Raw genomic sequence first — 12,712 nt, forward strand, 5'->3', positions numbered from 1 at the left:
TTTCGACACACCCTGCGAAAAGTGTACACGTAAGATGCAGATAATTTATTTCAAGAATTTTGTGATTATTTCTCATCAGAGAGTACTCCATACAAATATCAAGAAAATTCGCCACAAAAAATAATTCGAAAAAATGTGGGTTAAAAAGACAGAGAAATAGAAGGAGTCTGACATTAGAAATAAAGTCAATGATATTCTAGGATAATTCGTCCGTATTTACGTTTTTTAATTGGAAAAAGCATTTCCAAAAGTCTATTTAAATAAAATAACAGAAAAATGGTGCATGATGATATTTGAGAGTTTTTTTTTTTAATATGGCACTAGCAAACAAAAATATGAGGAATCTACTCCGTTAAAAATCAACGAATCTATCTTACTTGGAATTTGGTGTACACTTAGCACAAAATAAACCCCAGTACAATTGGTATCTATGCATTTTTAAAATACATTTTTCATGTATAACAGAAATGCTGAACTAGTATGTATATTTTTACACAAATAGTAAATTCATCGATAACCAAACACAAAAAAATAAAATTATTAGAAGAAAAATCTTAATTAGGAAATTATTCGATAATTATAGACATAGGTACTTATGATAATAAACTAACATCAATAATTTATTAATACAGTTGTTAAAACGAATTAAAAGGAAAATCAATATGTAAATTCTTTTTTTTACCAGATACGTATACTAGTTATTGTGTACAGCTACGACTACCGTAACTTGTCACCACTCCTATTACGTAAATAGAAATTGCCCTGCTTATTAAAAATGTATTTGTGGTATTACAACTTCTAGCATTCTTTTCACACACTTTTTTGGTAGGGTTCTTATCCGCCGAAAACTAATAGGTCGTATTACACTAAAACTTAGCTGACTTTATTTCTCTGTGGGTAGTATAAGTCTTGAATTTTTGTCTGATGTCGAAAAAAAATACAAGGGACAAAAATCTAGAGAATACCAGATGAAGTGAAACAAATGATAGAACTGAATCAATGGTTTTTCCGGAAAGATATTTACACGAAATTAAGACTATAGTAATGCAAGGAAGCACGATTTGGCGTGGGAGGAAACTATAGTTCAAGGTTAAAAGCAAAACCGAAGGGAAATGGTAAACAAGTGATTAATTTCAAACATTCGTACATTTCTGGAAAATAAAATTCGTCAAAATAGTGAGAAGTCGGTGCATCTCTTACTACCAATTATGGTGCTACTCAGATGCTACATCCTGTATTACCTGTTACTCTATAGACCAACAGTTTACGCATACAATTCAACAATTCAGACATATAACTTACATTTTTTTTTAAATGGGGACCAAGATCACCACGTATTTCCATCCTGTCCCATTAATAACAGATTTTTTTTTTAACTTTCGTTTCTCCGCTTACTGCTGAATAAGAAAGAATCTTTATACTTATTACGTGAGAAGTTTCGTGCTAGCTCCGGGTCTGAAAGTATCATCATAAAAAAGTCAAACATTTTTCTGGTGGCATGTAAAAACTTTGGTTACGTAACAGTCGTGTACAGTAAGTACACGGTAACGAGTCGAAGCCAGTATCACAAATATCGATGTAGTACCACAACTAGTACTTTTAATAATAATAATAATAATAATAATAATAATAATAATAATCATAATAATAATATAGAGGAGTTGAATAAAAATATTTGGCATTGGTCTGAAAAAATGAAATGAACGAAAAAGGAGCCAGATTAATGGATTAAAATCATATACCCATGCAGTACTATTCGTAAAGCCTTTTATTGTTAGAATTACTATAGAAGAAATCAAACATTTGAAAACCCATAATTCTTCACTAATAAAGAGTAGAATTGACATTCCCCAAAATAGATATTACAGACCAAGGGTACAGTACAAGTTACCCCATTTCTGCGTAATGTGCGAACTTTTATCTATAATTGCAAAAAAAGTAAAACTTTTTATACTTAACAATTTCTGCTGTGAACGAAATAACTAATTGAGTGTAGAAAACATATTCTTAATTACGCACAATTAGGCAGCATCTTTCGTGAAATTCCAATTGGACTTAACACATCTTCCGAAGAAATTGTCTTTTTCATACCGCCATAAGGGAATAATGGAATGAGAGTGATGAGCAGAAAGGATAATGCAACGAATCGATGATTTTAAAATATAGAAGATATTGGGAGTAGCTAAATGAGGAAGCTGGCGATCAACAAACGTGGAAGAAACATTCCAGGTCCAAACCTAAAATAAAAACGAAGTAACACCTCACTAGCCCCACGACCAGCCAAAAGGCAGACTATTTAATAACTAACAGTACACCTTCCCGCGAAAAATTTACTATCTCCTTTACAGTAATTATTCATCACTGCTGGAACGTACAAGGTTACTATGTGTTCAATGTAGATGTTTTGCACGTTTAATTAGTTACTAGTAAATCTACTGAAGTGCCATCAATAAAATGACAATAACCAAACACTCGAGATTAGCCAAAAATACCCAATAGAAGGAGTTAGACGTTTATACCTGAAATATCGATGACAAATTTAAAAATAAGTATTACTACTCGCGCCTGGAACGTGTAAGATTAGTATCGTGTAACTATTGACTACTTTCATATTTTAATACCAGTGAAACAAAAAAAAAAAAACTGAAAATTATCAAATATATTTTAGATTTAATGTTAAAGAATAAACCAAATTCGTAAGTTTGTTTAAAAGTAAATTAAGAAACGAATATTCAAACGAAGCACTGTGAAAATAAAAACAGCTTTAGTCAACTAATTTATTAAATTAATTTGTGCCCAATTTATCTAAAAATCCATCTAGCACTTACTCTACACTTTTAAGTCAGTACGTAAATTTAAAAAGCATAAAGGGCTCTGAAGTGATGTATATATTCGAGACGGCATGGTTCAATAGAAACTTCATCCGTGTCACATTCACTACTTCCCAGCACGATCTACTAAGCCGGTATCTACTTCAACCCTCCGTGTATTACTATGATTTAACACTCTTTGCAACCACTGTAATCCATTGTCACTTTCTCTCATCGACGTCTAAGCAACATTTGCTGAGAAATAGCATACATATCTTGACATTTCTTCTGTGTGTTATTTAGTTATACGCAACATGATTGAATTCAATTTGACGTGGTAAAAAGTAGAGAACACAGAGAACGCTGACATTTTGTTGTTAATTAAAGTGTGAATCCCTATAGTTAATCACTCAAACGTTCCCTTCATTCACAGTAACATTACAACAACAAATGTTCCTTACAATACAATTCAAACCACCACACGAAGATAGTTTAAGTTAATCAACTGCTTATTGCCAATCATTCAAAAAATTAATACTTAATTATTTAATAAACAGGCCACAGAACATATAAGTATAAAAAAGTATTTCCCTGCCAACTCATTAAACAATTATACAACATCGTTAACAATGCATCACATTAAACTATTTTTGACTAGTTATTATTAAAAAATGAAGCAAGAAAACCTAAAGTTAGAACTTGATGACATTTCGTTATGGATCAAGTATTGCTCACTTGAACTTATACGCTAAACATTAGCATGCGTTTGTTTTTTCTTTTTTTTTTATCTATTTATTCAAATGTTTGGGATTCCATTTACCCAGTTAAAACTAAACGAAAAAAAGAATAGTTAACGAAGTATTGCAAGTTGAAAAAAATAAGTATACAAAATGTAACTCTTATTAAATAAAACATTTAAACGTACCTGACCGCCTGAGCATTGCTACCTGCGTCTTGCTTATCATTTTCTTGAAAGACCCCTTCCTGATCATTCTTATATCCAATATTGGAAGATATTTTCTTGCTTGACTCTTCTGTGCTGTTTCTTAAATCGGAGGAACTTAGCTTGATGTTACTGTGAAAACTATTGGAATTTACAGGTACTTCAACTGTTGACAAACGCTTGATCAAACATATTGCTTTAGAAGTTAGTTTCCAATCTGACATTGTTTTATCCTCATTACTTTCTGGGGCGAAATTCTCTCCCTCCGTTGTACTTTCTCGTTCCTTGCATTCCAAGCGTATTGCAAGAGGATCTTTATGCTCGTCAGAGCTGCTACTACAAAGTTCATAATTACATTCTTGAAATAACACGTTTTCTGTTTTCACTTCAACTTTAATAGGAACGTTTTTTGTTTCCATTTGAATTTTATTAGAACGTTGAAATAATGAGAAGCTGTTTCGTTAATACAAAAAATTGTTCAAGTTTGAGATTTGAAGTCTTCAGCATTCAATGTTCAAGGAAAAAAAACAAATCTGAAAGAATAAGAAAAATATCCGTTTTCGTTAAATTTATCACCAAGCTGGGGAAACACAAAGGTAAATGCCAGTTCAGGTGAAATTGAGTTAGTGGGTGGAACGGTTTGGTTCAGACTAGGGATATAAAAGGTACTGGAACAAGAACTTTAAAATTTTTGAAACTTTGATACTAATAAAATAACGATAGATCTAAATACCAAAAATACAGAAACATAACGAACTACTGAAAAGCTGATTAATATCCGATTTTTTCTTCCTTTTCTCTCTTGATAAATCGAAAACTTACCTACTTTCCTGATAACTAACTGTATTTAACAAAAACTATCTATATTTAATAAATAGTTTATGTTACATATATAAATAATCTTTCTTGTTATACGTAAATACATTTTATTTAAGTACGATTTTTGCTTCTTTCTGACTTTTTTCTTAAAGTAACAAATTCTCTACGTACGATCAGTAATGCCTGAAGACAGGAAACTGCGCTACATACCTAGCTTATATTTCTTAAATAAAACATGAAAAGCAATGCTATACAAATTTTACTTAGAAATGGTATACATTTTCAAGATGTATTATATCTTAAAGAGAGATCTACTTGTTGTCTCCAGCCTCTCATCCTTAATCAAATACATGTAGCTCTAGCAATTTTTATTTAAATCTATTTTGCGTCGTTATTGCGTGTTCTAATTTCCTTTAATATTTTCATATTTTCGATTTGGGAAATTTAATTGTAATTGGATTATTTTTTATACAGCAACTTATGGTATCCATCGGATAATTAGCCGTATTGGTGTTTACTGTAAATTTTGGTAGCTATGTTATGTGAAACATCGACCTACTGGTTAATGTTGGATCCTAAAACAAATATTCTTACCAGAAATAAACCAATCTTTCGCGCAGAGGGCGTACGGGGTTATCTAGAGAGCTACTAAATAGAGATGCAATTGGGCCTATAACAATCTTATTATCGTCTAGCGTACAACTACCTTAAATTAGCGAAAGAAAAGGGTACTAAGAGCATAGGTATACGGTATATTGTATAGAACTAAAGCCTTTCGTAAAATTATATGTTATTTTTATTTTCGATGCAATCCAGTTTTCCGATATTTAAACATCAAGATCAACATCACAAGATCCTAACACCGAAGAGTCTTACTGGCTTATATGCTAACTACAAGTCCCAATTCTTTCGTAAATTAAAGTGAGATATAAAGGTGAGAGAAATGTGTTATATTTTTACTTAACCAAAATTTTAAAACAATTTTATTTTACTTAAATAAATGCCTGCTCACATTAAAAGGTTTCTTAAGATTTAAACAGATATCTCTCTTATTTGGATAGAAAAAGCAATTTTTTCTACCATACAAACAAATGTATAGTATTTTGCTCATGTTTTATAAATACTGGTTTGAGTCGTGTGCGCCATTTGGTACTTTATGTAATAGTAGTGAAACAATATTCTCCTAAACCGTCAAGGATGTTACTTCTACGATAGTGAATGCCTCTTCCTGGAACAACGAAATCGCGGAGTATTGATAATCTTAAAACAAAAAAAAAAAAAAAAAACACACACACACACACACTTTTAGAAGGATCTTAAAGTGTCTTTCTTCAAACAAACTGATAGGTTTATTTAAAGCCAAACAATGACATATCTTATACGATTTTCTCTATTCTGCACCATCGCTATCGCAGCTTACATGCAGTGGAATATTGCCACATTCTTCTGGCGCCTGTGTATGTCTGATGACGATCTCGGCTAAAAGATCGAAACGTCATGTGTAAGCAAGTGCAGTCTTGTTCAGCAGTGTGTTTATTTTTCCTGGCGCGTATTTACCACTTTCAGCCCGACGGGTAGTTAAACTTTTACTGTCCGGCGCGTTTTACAGGAAGTTTTAAAATATCATATGTACATGAGACTTTAACTAATTTCTTAGAAATTAAACAGATATACACTTAATGTACGAGTTGTTGAAAATTGGAGAAAAGAACCGTCTATTTTTTTTTTGGATTACGTGTGCTCCTCGAAAATTTGTTTCTTTTTTTCAGATTTTAAACTCATTGCACACAGTAGAAAATACACTTCTACAGAAACAAATGCACTCACAAAGTTTATTACATGATACAACCTTAGTTGATATGCAATACTGAGCTTATACTTCACAGGAAATTTGTCTTCGCAACTAGAGATCGCAGTACTTCTCTTCAGTGTCGTACATTTGGAAGCACTTTCCCACGTAAACTGCAACGTCATATATGAAATAATAAACGCTAATTTCTAAAACTTCCTTTCACCGTGCGAGTGTACGGACTTTGCATCTCCTTTTGTCCCACTCTATTAGGATTTGCGGATATTATGTAAACTCTGTATGGGTAATGGTCCATTTGCTTCCAGCCTTCCACTGGGTGAAGATTGGGATGGTCCATATAGTTCAATGCCTGCTGAATGCAGTTCTTGTTCTATGTTCGCATTAAAGTTCGAAGTGAGATATGTTTTCCTTCTTTTTTCCTCTATAATATGTGAGCATTCACACGTGATAATTGAAACAGCAGAAAAGAACGGCTTCTTTCACCATGTGACAGACAAACTAATAGCTCTTAGCTATTAGCTAATAGCTAATAGTGAGTATATGTGTACGTTTTGGACGTCTACAAACCGTAGGAAAATGTTGAAAACATCATCAGTACTTCCTGATTTACAATACACCATAAACAGCCTTCGTCACCTAAAAATTCCATATTGTTCTCATTCAATGTAAGAAAAGAAAACACCCACAAGTTCATCTGGTACATTCGGCCGGAGAATTAATTGCAGAACAACTTGGGTGAAAACGTGATTGCCAAAACTACATTTCTTTTTTCCCTTTAACACGTTTGTAAGCTCGAAAATGTGAATAGTGAAAGATCTTAAAGTACATGTGGAGCCATTGTGAGTAATACATGTCCAGAAAGATAGCAGCAGCGATAAGTCAACATGTGGCGAAAACGAATGAAGTAATTAGATTAATAGATTTTTGGATGTGCTATGCAAAGTTTCATTTTGAAATTCGATTGAGATAGTACATCCATTGCTATTCTTACTAAGATGATGCGAAAGGTCATGAGATCTTATTTTCTTTTTGCATTACATTCATATGATGTAAGCTTCAGCTGCGAGCTTCTTTAATGCGACAAAACACCATGAGATGGTCCGTACAGCGTTGCCGCAATTCCAGTTACTGTATATAATCACGGGGAATTCAAAGGCTGGGCTGCAACATAACCCTCAACTCACTGCACAAAATGTTGGGATAAACACTTTTCTTTTTATTTTAATAAATGCTCTACCAAGTAAATTCTTTCTCGTTAAAAGTTTCACATATTTGGAACACTAGAATTCCAATTTTTCGAACTGTGTTTTCCACGTTTCTCTATCTACAACGGTAAAACAAATCAGAGCGTCAGAGATCTATTTTTTAATACACAAAAGTATCAAGTGATGAAAACTGAACTTTTCCCAACTTACAGTCTACATATCGTAGTCAGAAAGTTATTTAACGTGATATTGTTTCCAATCCAATATATAGTCCTATGAACATTAATCTACGAAAAGAGTACAAAAAAATAAGTACTATTTCATTGATTCCTTTCTTTTTTTTTTTCACAACACAGTGCAAAGAAAACTTGTGTGACTTAAGTATAGCAATGTAAGTTTTGAGTGAACGTCAGGGCCGCATCGCGAAATCAGGGGCCCTATTTTATGTAATGGATAGTACACGATGCGCAAGTAGTTCCTACTGTTCTCTTGGTATTTTTACCCGATAGCGACGTCCACGTTGTCTTGCGACAAAAATGGCGAAAAAACATCTCTCATATCCTTAAATTTCAAAGACAAATTTAACGAAAGTGCGGATAATCTGTTTGATACAGAGCCACTTCAAACATTTCAATGCTCTTAGTCAATTTTATCATAATGTACAACAAAACTACGAGCAGCAAACTATTTCTTTGGAACTTATGAAAATTATTTACCAGCGACTGATTGTACAAAGATTGGAAACGCTGGAGGAAATTTTCGAAGATATAGAATTTCTGGGTTAATTTCGCGAAAACAAATTTATGCAAAATTCCAGAATTCTAACAATTCTACCACCACTCCTCTAAAGAAACTTGCTTATATTTTCCCATTTATATAAATGGTTCACATCATGAATCGTTAGAATGTAGTGAGGCGAAATGCTATTATAAATAAACCTAATACAATATGGAAAGTATAGCGCACGTGATCCCTTTTTGCAAATATGTCTCCTTAACCTATTATATTTTGTGAACTTAAAGCAATACGTAATGAAGTTTTTGATATTGCCATATTCTTCCAATACAAAATATGACACATAAAATAAAGTGGAAACGCCAAACCTACATGTGCTGTATGATACATAATTTTTCCGTATATAGGTTTAGAAACTTGATTGTTTTAATATAGAAGAAAGGTCATTTAAACGAAAGAGGCCAAATGTTTAGAAGCTAATCAAATATGGCATTAATATAAATTAGCGAAATTATAACTCTTTTTATGATTCTACACAAATCCTGCCTCCATCAAATAAATATCACCCTCAAAAAAATTGAAATGCCTTTGTCGCGATTTACCACTTTTATCGCATATAAGCAAATGCAGTGTTTTTGATGCTCCTGGTCCAACGGACGAGCAAGCGAACTACGGCGGGGCTCTACCAGATTTGCAGTATGTAAATCATGTACATAACATTCATACTCTTTGGTAGCCACTTAGCACACATTCATTTGTCTATTTTGTATTCAATCTCTTCTTATTGGACCCAATATTTAAACGCAAGTCGTATGACTATTTATTTATTTCAACAATTATTTCTGGTGGATCCTGCGAGTATCATCAATGTTAAGTAGGATATTCTCATACGACACGAAGAAAAATATGGACAATGAGAAAAACTGTATGAAATAGGAAATTTTTGCGTAAAACATGTACTTGATTTATATACAAATTCACGTAGGCACATTGTGAATTTAGAAATTATACCAACTCAAGTTAGCATATTTTCTTCTCTTTTTCTCTAAAAGCACTACAGGTTAAAGATATTGGTGTCTCACAAGTAAACCTTACGTTTGGGTGAATCGAGTTGCTCACTGAGACACATACGAGAAAGTAGTACTAAATGTGGTCAGTATTTCAGTGAAGTTGTAGGTGCGAAGCTCCAGGGGTTTAGGAGATACAGCTACCAGAACATCACATGCAAGTGCAGAATAGTCTTCATACAGTTGGAGGTAAAAGCTCTGTAAGACCTCTTGTAACGACAAAAGGTGAATAACAAATATATGGGTATATATTAGGACTAGAGGGAAGTCATATAGTAAGGGTATACCTGACGGCGGCCATCTTCAAATCCGCCATTTTGAATTAAGGTTAAGTTTTTAAAATAGGAATAGGGTCATGTGATACATGATTTAAGGCGCAAATTTAATCAGAAGAACAATGGTCACGTTAATTTTGAGTTACGCACAATTGGTAAAAAGTTACAGGGAAATTAAATATTGTTGCAGCGTATGTATTAGTCCTTTACCCCACCGTAAATTTTCTTTTAATGATAATAATTGAATAAAAAGCAGGTGGATTAATATTAGGTCTATGGTAAGAGTTGCCTTGATGGCGGCCATGTTCAAATCCGCCATTTTGAAGCAGACAAAAGTTTTAAACAAAACGCATAACATTGACACCTTATTAATAGCAAATTTTACCATAACTCCAACAGTAAACCATTTTTGCTTTATCATGAACCAGCATTTGTTATCGCATAAACAAGTTGCTAATTTAAGGAAAAATGACCAAAGAGGAATTGATTCATAATTGAACTTGGGTCTTTCTTCCAGAAAAGTCCTCAATTAGTACAATCAATATTGTAGTTCAGAAAAGTGTGCATGACTTGCACAAATGCTCTGCTCACAGTGAGCACACCTGACAAAGGCAATCGAGTTACACTTGACACATCTGTCGTTAACAATTCCGTCAAAGCAGTAGTCGTAAGGAGCGATCCATTTAATTTTGTGCTGGTTAATGATAAAGCAAAAATGGTTATACCGTTGGAGTTATGGTAAAATTTCCTATTAATAAGGTATCACTGTTATGCGTTTAGTTTAAAAATTTTGTCTGCTTCAAAATGTCGGATTTGAACATGGCCGCCATCAAGGCAACTCTTACCATAGACCTAATATTTACCCACCTGCTTTCTATTTAATTATTATCATTAAAACAAAATTTACAAGGTGGGGTAAAGGGCTAATACATATGCTGCAAAAATATTTAATTTCCCTGTAACTTTTTACCAATTGTGCGTAACTCAAAATTAACGTGACCATTGTTCTTTTGATTAAATTTGCGCCTTAAATCATGTATCACATGACCCTATTCCTATTTTAAAAACTTAACCTTAATTCAAAATGGCGGATTTGAAGATGGCCGCCGTCAGGTATACCCTTACTATATGACTTCCCCCTAGTCCTAATATATACCCATATATTTGTTATTCACCTTTTGTCGTTACAAGAGGTCTTACAGAGCTTTTACCTCCAACTGTATGAAGACTATTCTGTACTTCCATGTGATGTTCTGGTAGCTGTATCTCCTAAACCCCTGGAGCTTCGCACCTACAACTTCACTGAAATACTAACCACATTTAGTACTACTTTCTCATATGTGTCTCAGTGAGCAACTCGATTCACCCAAACGTAAGGTTTACTTGTCAGATATAGATAGAACCAACAAATAAAAACTCGTTTTATCTATGGCTGATATGGAGAATTGGGAAAACTTTACAATACACGCCCCACCTTCGAATCGAAAAGTAGGCCTGCGTTAAAACAGTATAGTAGAGTAGGATAGAGTACAATAGGGAAGGTTCTAGAACACAGGTCTTCCCTATATAGGTTAGTACCTAGGTTGATTCCTTTTTGTACCAAAGTTTAATATTTAATTCAAATAGTATTGCCGAGCGAGCGTCAACGAGTGAAGGCGGTTTAGAGCCCCGCAGGGCAGGTTTTTTCGGTCTTTATTACAACTAAATGGAAAGGGGGAACCTTGCCAGCAGAATATGAATGGGGGAAGTAGGATTTGGGTAGGAACGGGTAAGCTTGAAATTAAAGAAGTTTTGATCCATTTTCATAAAATTAATAGTGTAAATTTTGTTTCTGAGAATACCAGCTGGAGCGGGCACTGACAATAGGAGTTTTCGCTTAAATGTAGAGCTGTCCCTCCAGTTTCCACCCTACAAAAAAGCAGCAAACACATTAAAATATGCAGTTTTACGATACAGATCCATTGTGTAAGCAGTAGTGGTAGTTGTAGAAATAGAAACGGGTTCCCTGCTTTCTGTTTTCGACATAAAATTGTCATGCTGCTGAATCATCGAACCCTCCGCGTCTTAAAAATAGTACCCACTTCCATATATCTTTTCTAGTATTAAGCATAACTTTATTGCCAAACTTGAACACACAAACATCACATAAGAACTGTAAATCATTTCTTACCTCATCTCTCCTGTAAATTTTACTATTTTTTTATTATAAAAAAGCGGAAGGACAACTCTAAACCTAACCCGTATTTTCATTAGTATGTATGATAATATAAACGGAGTATGTTTAGTACACGGGTCCTGAAGCACGTAAAAAACACAAAATTTACAGGAGAAATGAGTGATGCAAGCACTTACACATAACATAATATAACCAAATGTAACCTAACCTAACATGAACTAACTTAAGCTAACCAGAACTAACCTAAACTAACGTAATATTAGTAGAAATAAGCGAAATTCTATCATTTTTTGGAAAGTTATGAGGGACTCCTACACTAATATAACATAAACTAAACTAACCTCACGTAACCTAAACTAGCCTAACCTAACTTAAACTAACCAACCCTACCCCAAACTAACCGAATGTGAACAGAAATTACCAAAATAGTAACATTTTTTAAAGAAAACAGCTGGACCCCTTCTGCTAAACATAGGCCATATAAACTGTAGCACAAAAGATTTTAACTCGCCATACCAGAGAACGACATTCAGTTTCAGCATAGACAAATTCTGTGGATTTTAAGGCCATGCAGAGCATGAAAATATATATAAAATTTAGAACGATTATAACGTGGGAGAAATTTACAACAGAGTCACTGACAAAGGCTCACACAGTGTTGCCAGATGCCTAGAGTTGAATTTCCCACATCTGCCGGATTTTTCCCACAATATTTCTTTTATCAATTTTATAACTTTCAATTACCGAGTTAGCATGGGTTTCTAGAAAACAGGGGCGTCATTTAGGAGGGCAGGATGGGGCAATTTCCCCCCAAGAGTTTATGGAACACATATACTTTAATCAATTGTATACTAATATACTAGTACAAAGCA

General features: G+C 33.6%; 1 protein-coding gene across 2 annotated transcripts in view; it reads right to left on the bottom strand.

The window, feature by feature from the left end:
* The window catches only part of LOC145681217 (uncharacterized), a 29,746-nt gene extending 17,238 nt beyond the window's left edge, over nt 1-12,508 (bottom strand). The window contains exons 1-2 of one of the 2 annotated variants that reach the window (XM_081752754.1): nt 12,357-12,508; nt 3,736-4,286 (exon numbers count right to left, since the gene is read on the bottom strand). In XM_081752754.1, the coding sequence (XP_081608880.1) occupies nt 3,736-4,172 (437 nt within the window). In that variant the 5' untranslated portion in view covers nt 4,173-4,286; nt 12,357-12,508. Of the gene's footprint in view, nt 1-3,735; nt 4,287-12,261 lie in introns of both variants that reach the window. The other variant, XM_081752755.1, reaches the window with a different exon arrangement.
* Between the last annotated feature and the right edge of the window lie 204 nt (nt 12,509-12,712).

The sequence above is a fragment of the Thermobia domestica genome, chromosome 3 (genome assembly GCF_964235325.1).
Source record: "Thermobia domestica chromosome 3, izTheDome1.hap1.1, whole genome shotgun sequence".
In the NCBI taxonomy this organism is placed as follows: domain Eukaryota; kingdom Metazoa; phylum Arthropoda; class Insecta; order Zygentoma; family Lepismatidae; genus Thermobia; species Thermobia domestica.